The sequence below is a fragment of the Glandiceps talaboti genome, chromosome 4 (genome assembly GCF_964340395.1).
Source record: "Glandiceps talaboti chromosome 4, keGlaTala1.1, whole genome shotgun sequence".
Taxonomy (NCBI): domain Eukaryota; kingdom Metazoa; phylum Hemichordata; class Enteropneusta; family Spengelidae; genus Glandiceps; species Glandiceps talaboti.
In genome coordinates this window covers 2380047-2388016 of record NC_135552.1, presented here as the reverse complement: position 1 = coordinate 2388016, position 7970 = coordinate 2380047, and the positions used below count along the sequence as shown (strand labels likewise).

Sequence of the window (7970 nt, the reverse complement as noted above, 5' to 3'; positions counted from 1 at the left end):
AGTCACTTGTATACTTTTAAACAGCTGTTACACACGATAATGTGAATAGCATCCCGTCAATCATGTCATATTCTGACGTCATCAAATGGTTTTTGGCCACAAGAGGGCAGTATAAAGACAGGTCGGTATTTGCATCCTATATTAGCATACATATAAATAATTCTACCTGGGCATCTCATGAGCAAGGCATTTTAGATCACAATAGCAGTATTCACACTGAGTCAAAGCACGATACACAAACCCACACAAAGGCTGACTGATAGACAGTTATATAATGCCAGAAACAAAAATAAATCACTTTTATTATGCTGAATTCAAAGAAATAATTGGACATTCAAACATGGTAAACTCTCATAGAATGAATAACATTAAAGCTTGCATATGAAAATTAGCAAGTTATACAAATTATACATTTTTACACATATTATGTTTCATACACTCAGTCATAAAAGAGGAATTAAAAAATAAATGAAAAATATAGATTTATTTGTTTTCCATTACTTTAAAAGCTACATTCAATAGCCTCCAATAGGCTTAAGTCCAGATACATTTTACATGTTTCTTACTTTAATTGTTATCAATGACATACTGAAAATGTTCACAAGGTAACAAGATCTAGTACTGTACATGTTGTATTTCAGTTAAAAATCTGCCATCGAGTCCAGTTCATCATTCTTATATATTGGTAATTTCTGAGATTTACAGCCATCGAGTTCAGTCTAGTCCATCATTCATATATATTGGTTCTTTCTTTGAGTTGAGATTTACAACCATAGTTGAGTTCTGCACCACCACTAAGGAGTAGATCATTGCCAGTACAAAAGGTAGCTTCTGCTGCTAAGAATAAACACATCTGTCCAGACTCTTCAAGTGTTCCCATACGTCCCATTAACTGTAAAGCAGCAAACAAAGTATTTTATACCTACATGTATAGTTGCAATTATGACTAGTGTGTACCACTGTTAGCAGCAAATCTTAGTTGCAATTATGACTAGTGTGTACCACTGTTAGCAGTAAATCTTAGTTGCAATTATGACTAGTGTGTACTATTTTTAGTAGCAAATCTTAGTTGCAATTATGACTAGTGTGTACCACTGTTAGCAGCAAATCTTAGTTGCAATTATGACTAGTGTGTACCACTGTTAGCAGCAAATCTTAGTTGCAATTATGACTAGTGTGTACTATTGTTAGCAGCAAATCTTAGCTGCAATTATGACTAGTGTGTACTATTGTTAGCAGCAAATCTTAGTTGCAATTATGACTAGTGTGTACTATTGTTAGTAGCAAATCTTAGTTGCAATTATGACTAGTGTGTACTATTGTTAGTAGCAAATCTTAGCTGCAATTATGACTAGTGTGTACCACTGTTAGTAGCAAATCTTAGTTGCAATTATGACTAGTGTGTACCATTGTTAGTAGCAAATCTTAGTTGCAATTATGACTAGTGTGTACCACTGTTAGCAGCAAATCTTAGTTGCAATTATGACTAGTGTGTACCACTGTTAGCAGCAAATCTTAGCTGCAATTATGACTAGTGTGTACCACTGTTAGCAGCAAATCTTAGTTGCAATTATGACTAGTGTGTACTATTGTTAGTAGCAAATCTTAGTTGCAATTATGACTAGTGTGTACTATTGTTAGCAGCAAATCTTAGTTGCAATTATGACTAGTGTGTACCACTGTTAGCAGCAAATCTTAGTTGCAATTATGACTAGTGTGTACCACTGTTAGCAGCAAATCTTAGTTGCAATTATGACTAGTGTGTACTATTGTTAGCAGCAAATCTTAGTTGCAATTATGACTAGTGTGTACTATTGTTAGCAGCAAATCTTAGCTGCAATAATGACTAGTGTGTACCACTGTTAGTAGCAAATCTTAGTTGCAATTATGACTAGTGTGTACTATTGTTAGCAGCAAATCTTAGTTGCAATTATGACTAGTGTGTACCACTGTTAGCAGCAAATCTTAGCTGCAATTATGACTAGTGTGTACTATTGTTAGCAGCAAATCTTAGTTGCAATTTGACTAGTGTGTACTATTGTTAGCAGCAAATCTTAGTTGCAATTATGACTAGTGTGTACCACTGTTAGCAGCAAATCTTAGCTGCAATTATGACTAGTGTGTACCACTGTTAGCAGCAAATCTTAGTTGCAATAATGACTAGTGTGTACTATTGTTAGCGGCAAATCTTAGTTGCAATTATGACTAGTGTGTACCACTGTTAGCGGCAAATCTTAGCTGCAATTATGACTAGTGTGTACCACTGTTAGTAGCAAATCTTAGTTGCAATTATGACTAGTGTGTACTATTGTTAGCAGCAAATCTTAGTTGCAATTATGACTAGTGTGTACTATTGTTAGTAGCAAATCTTAGCTGCAATTATGACTAGTGTGTACCACTGTTAGCAGCAAATCTTACTTGCAATTATGACTAGTGTGTACCACTGTTAGCAGCAAATCTTAGTTGCAATTATGACTAGTGTGTACCACTGTTAGCAGCAAATCTTAGTTGCAATTATGACTAGTGTGTACTATTGTTAGTAGCAAATCTTAGTTGCAATTATGACTAGTGTGTACCACTGTTAGCAGCAAATCTTAGCTGCAATTATGACTAGTGTGTACCACTGTTAGCAGCAAATCTTAGTTGCAATTATGACTAGTGTGTACCACTGTTAGCAGCAAATCTTAGTTGCAATTATGATTAGTGTGTACCACTGTTAGCAGCAAATCTTAGTTGCAATTATGACTAGTGTGTACCACTGTTAGCAGCCAATCTTAGTTGCAATTATGACTAGTGTGTACCACTGTTAGCAGCAAATCTTAGTTGCAATTATGACTAGTGTGTACCACTGTTAGCAGCAAATCTTAGTTGCAATTATGACTAGTGTGTACCACTGTTAGCAGCAAATCTTAGTTGCAATTATGACTAGTGTGTACTATTTTTAGTAGCAAATCTTAGCTGCAATTATGACTAGTGTGTACTACTGTTAGCAGCAAATCTTAGCTGCAATTATGACTAGTGTGTACTATTGTTAGCAGCAAATCTTAGTTGCAATTATGACTAGTGTGTACTATTGTTAGCAGCAAATCTTAGTTGCAATTATGACTAGTGTGTACTATTTTTAGTAGCAAATCTTAGCTGCAATTATGACTAGTGTGTACTACTGTTAGCAGCAAATCTTAGTTGCAATTATGACTAGTGTGTACTATTGTTAGCAGCAAATCTTAGTTGCAATTATGACTAGTGTGTACTATTGTTAGCAGCAAATCTTAGTTGCAATTATGACTAGTGTGTACTATTGTTAGCAGCAAATCTTAGCTGCAATTATGACTAGTGTGTACTATTGTTAGCAGCAAATCTTAGTTGCAATTATGACTAGTGTGTACTATTGTTAGCAGCAAATCTTAGCTGCAATTATGACTAGTGTGTACCACTGTTAGCAGCAAATCTTAGTTGCAATTATGACTAGTGTGTACCACTGTTAGCAGCAAATCTTAGTTGCAATTTGACTAGTGTGTACCACTGTTAGCAGCAAATCTTAGTTGCAATTATGACTAGTGTGTACCACTGTTAGCAGCAAATCTTAGTTGCAATTATGACTAGTGTGTACTATTGTTAGTAGCAAATCTTAGCTGCAATTATGACTAGTGTGTACCACTGTTAGCAGCAAATCTTAGTTGCAATTATGACTAGTGTGTACTATTGTTAGTAGCAAATCTTAGCTGCAATTATGACTAGTGTGTACTATTGTTAGCAGCAAATCTTAGTTGCAATTATGACTAGTGTGTACTATTGTTAGCAGCAAATCTTAGTTGCAATTATGACTAGTGTGTACCACTGTTAGTAGCAAATCTTAGTTGCAATTATGACTAGTGTGTACTATTGTTAGCAGCAAATCTTAGTTGCAATTATGACTAGTGTGTACCACTGTTAGCAGCAAATCTTAGTTGCAATTATGACTAGTGTGTACCACTGTTAGCGGCCAATCTTAGTTGCAATTATGACTAGTGTGTACCACTGTTAGCGGCCAATCTTAGTTGCAATTATGACTAGTGTGTACCATTGTTAGTAGCAAATCTTAGTTGCAATTATGACTAGTGCGTACCACTGTTAGTAGCAAATCTTAGCTGCAATTATGACTAGTGTGTACCACTGTTAGCAGCAAATCTTAGTTGCAATTATGACTAGTGTGTACCATTGTTAGCAGCAAATCTTAGTTGCAATTATGACTAGTGTGTACCACTGTTAGCAGCAAATCTTAGTTGCAATTATGACTAGTGTGTACTATTGTTAGTAGCAAATCTTAGTTGCAATTATGACTAGTGTGTACTATTGTTAGCAGCAAATCTTAGTTGAAATTATGACTAGTGTGTACTATTGTTAGCAGCAAATCTTAGCTGCAATTTTATGACTAGTGTGTACCACTGTTAGCAGCAAATCTTAGTTGCAATTATGACTAGTGTGTACCACTGTTAGTAGCAAATCTTAGTTGCAATTATGACTAGTGTGTACCACTGTTAGTAGCAAATCTTAGTTGCAATTATGACTAGTGTGTACCACTGTTAGTAGCAAATCTTAGTTGCAATTATGACTAGTGTGTACTATTTTTAGTAGCAAATCTTAGTTGCAATTATGACTAGTGTGTACCACTGTTAGCGGCAAATCTTAGTTGCAATTATGACTAGTGTGTACTATTGTTAGCAGCAAATCTTAGTTGCAATTATGACTAGTGTGTACCACTGTTAGCAGCAAATCTTAGTTGCAATTATGACTAGTGTGTACCACTGTTAGCAGCAAATCTTAGTTGCAATTATGACTAGTGTGTACTATTGTTAGCAGCAAATCTTAGTTGCAATTATGACTAGTGTGTACCACTGTTAGTAGCAAATCTTAGTTGCAATTATGACTAGTGTGTACTATTGTTAGTAGCAAATCTTAGTTGCAATTATGACTAGTGTGTACCACTGTTAGCAGCAAATCTTAGCTGCAATTATGACTAGTGTGTACCACTGTTAGCAGCAAATCTTAGTTGCAATTATGACTAGTGTGTACTATTGTTAGTAGCAAATCTTAGTTGCAATTATGACTAGTGTGTACCACTGTTAGCAGCAAATCTTAGCTGCAATTATGACTAGTGTGTACTATTGTTAGTAGCAAATCTTAGTTGCAATTATGACTAGTGTGTACCACTGTTAGTAGCAAATCTTAGTTGCAATTATGACTAGTGTGTACCACTGTTAGCAGCAAATCTTAGCTGCAATTATGACTAGTGTGTACCACTGTTAGCAGCAAATCTTAGTTGCAATTATGACTAGTGTGTACCACTGTTAGTAGCAAATCTTAGTTGCAATTATGACTAGTGTGTACCACTGTTAGCAGCAAATCTTAGTTGCAATTATGACTAGTGTGTACCACTGTTAGCAGCAAATCTTAGTTGCAATTATGACTAGTGTGTACTATTGTTAGTAGCAAATCTTAGTTGCAATTATGACTAGTGTGTACCACTGTTAGCAGCAAATCTTAGCTGCAATTATGACTAGTGTGTACTATTGTTAGTAGCAAATCTTAGTTGCAATTATGACTAGTGTGTACCATTGTTAGCAGCAAATCTTAGTTGCAATTATGACTAGTGTGTACCACTGTTAGCAGCAAATCTTAGTTGCAATTATGACTAGTGTGTACCACTGTTAGCAGCAAATCTTAGTTGCAATTATGACTAGTGTGTACCACTGTTAGTAGCAAATCTTAGTTGCAATTATGACTAGTGTGTACCACTGTTAGCAGCAAATCTTAGTTGCATTTATGACTAGTGTGTACCACTGTTAGCAGCAAATCTTAGTTGCAATTATGACTAGTGTGTACCACTGTTAGCAGCAAATCTTAGTTGCAATTATGACTAGTGTGTACCACTGTTAGTAGCAAATCTTAGTTGCAATTATGACTAGTGTGTACCATTGTTAGTAGCAAATCTTAGTTGCATTTATGACTAGTGTGTACCACTGTTAGCAGCAAATCTTAGTTGCAATTATGACTAGTCTGTACCACTGTTAGCAGCAAATCTTAGCTGCAATTATGACTAGTGTGTACTATTGTTAGCAGCAAATCTTAGTTGCAATTATGACTAGTGTGTACTATTGTTAGCAGCAAATCTTAGTTGCAATTATGACTAGTGTGTACCACTGTTAGCAGCAAATCTTAGTTGCAATTATGACTAGTCTGTACTATTGTTAGCAGCAAATCTTAGTTGCAATTATGATCAGTGTATACCATTGTAAAGGGCCTGTTTTCAACATTGTACCAGGTGTAAAAGGAATGCCTCCCATAAGGGCTGGTTTTCAACATTGTACCAGGTGTAAAACAAATTGCTTCCCATAAGGGCCGGTTTTCAACATTGTACCAGGTGTAAACCGAATCCTTCTCATAAGGGCCGGTTTTCAATTGTTGCACAAGGTTAACAAATGAAAATTGCTTGATTTGACTCAAGAATATGGAGGACTGGTATTATATAGATAATATGCAGGTAGTGGATGATGTACATGCATATCATCTATAGGTGAATCATCCAAAGGGAATAAAATAGAGTAAAAATGAAAAGATTATTAATAAATATCAGACATAAGTGTCAAGTACATTTGTAGTGTCAAATAATTGATGATAGTGTGTTAGTTTGTGTTATTATCTAAGTAGGTCTAGCAAGTCCATATTTTTGCAATAACTGTTACAAAAACCAAACAAACAAACAAACATGCAAGCAAGCAAACACTTACAAAAAAATGTATATATATTTGTGCTGACACACATAAACTTTGTAGCCGAATATGAATATGAACGTGCTGATAGCTTCACACTCGGGAAAGTTGCAGCACCCTCTTGAGGCAACAAAGGGTAATATAAAAGCTGAATCTATTAAGTAAAGTTTTCATTAATATTGCAGAGTACAGTGTATGCTTACCAAAACAGTCAAGCATACATAAGTACTTATCATTTATACATATTGCTAATTTATGCATAATTTGTAATGTTTATTAATATGCATGTTTTGTACCAAATTCTAATATGTTCTTGTAATTACAAAAACATATGTGGCAATTTTCATAAGACTTGCAGCAGTTAATAGTTTTTAAGATATCAAGTTCACAGATACACATACACATATACACACACACATACTCACACATACACAAACACATACACATACTAAACACACACTAAAATTAACAGAAGCTACCTACCAAGGCCTGTACATTATTGCCACAAGCAGTCAACACTATACTTAACACAAGTTACCTACCAAGGCCTGTACATTATTGCCACAAGCAGTCAACACTATACTTAACACAAGTTACCTACCAAGGCCTGTACATTATTGCCACAAGCAGTCAACACTAAAATTAACAGAAGCTACCTACCAAGGCCTGTACATTATTGCCACCTAAGTTCTGATCGGGATGAATGCCAGCTGTCTTAGAAGTGAAAGTGAATGAAACCAAAACAGTTTATCTAATTTTTATCAAAATTAACAAATTGTGAACAATTAAGTTGTCCTTTCTCTGTAAGAGTATTAAAAATTAATAAAAAAATTAAAAGTATATGTAATGTTTGAAATAATGGTTCTGGATTCACATTCAAACATTTGATTGTGCCATATTAATTCCATCAAAAATAATGTTAGGAAAATATTCTTAAATAGCATACGATTGAGTAAATTTCCATACATCATCATTGATAGAATTCTATGTAATACAAATTTTATTAGAATATCTCAACCTGAATCAACAATACATTAAGTTTCATCATATATATTTGAAATATGTATTTTATACCTGCGCCTCTTCCCCACCCTTCACCATTGCCTCTGGATTTGCTGAAGCCTTGGAAAGTTCCTCCCACAATGGAGTCCATACATTGCCAGGTGAAACACTGAGGAAATAAAAAATCACAGTAAAAAAATGGACATTAACTAAGTCTGA

General features: G+C 34.9%; 1 protein-coding gene across 1 annotated transcript in view; it reads right to left on the bottom strand.

Moving 5' to 3' along the window:
• Positions 1–499: 499 nt before the first annotated feature.
• The window catches only part of LOC144434466 (L-fucose dehydrogenase-like), a 41583-nt gene continuing 34112 nt past the window's right edge, over positions 500–7970 (bottom strand). Inside the window, exons 8-9 of the mRNA XM_078122917.1 lie at positions 7824–7920; positions 500–892 (exon numbers count right to left, since the gene is read on the bottom strand). Coding sequence (XP_077979043.1) covers positions 728–892; positions 7824–7920 — 262 coding nt within the window. The 3' untranslated portion in view covers positions 500–727. The remainder of the gene's footprint in view (positions 893–7823; positions 7921–7970) is intronic.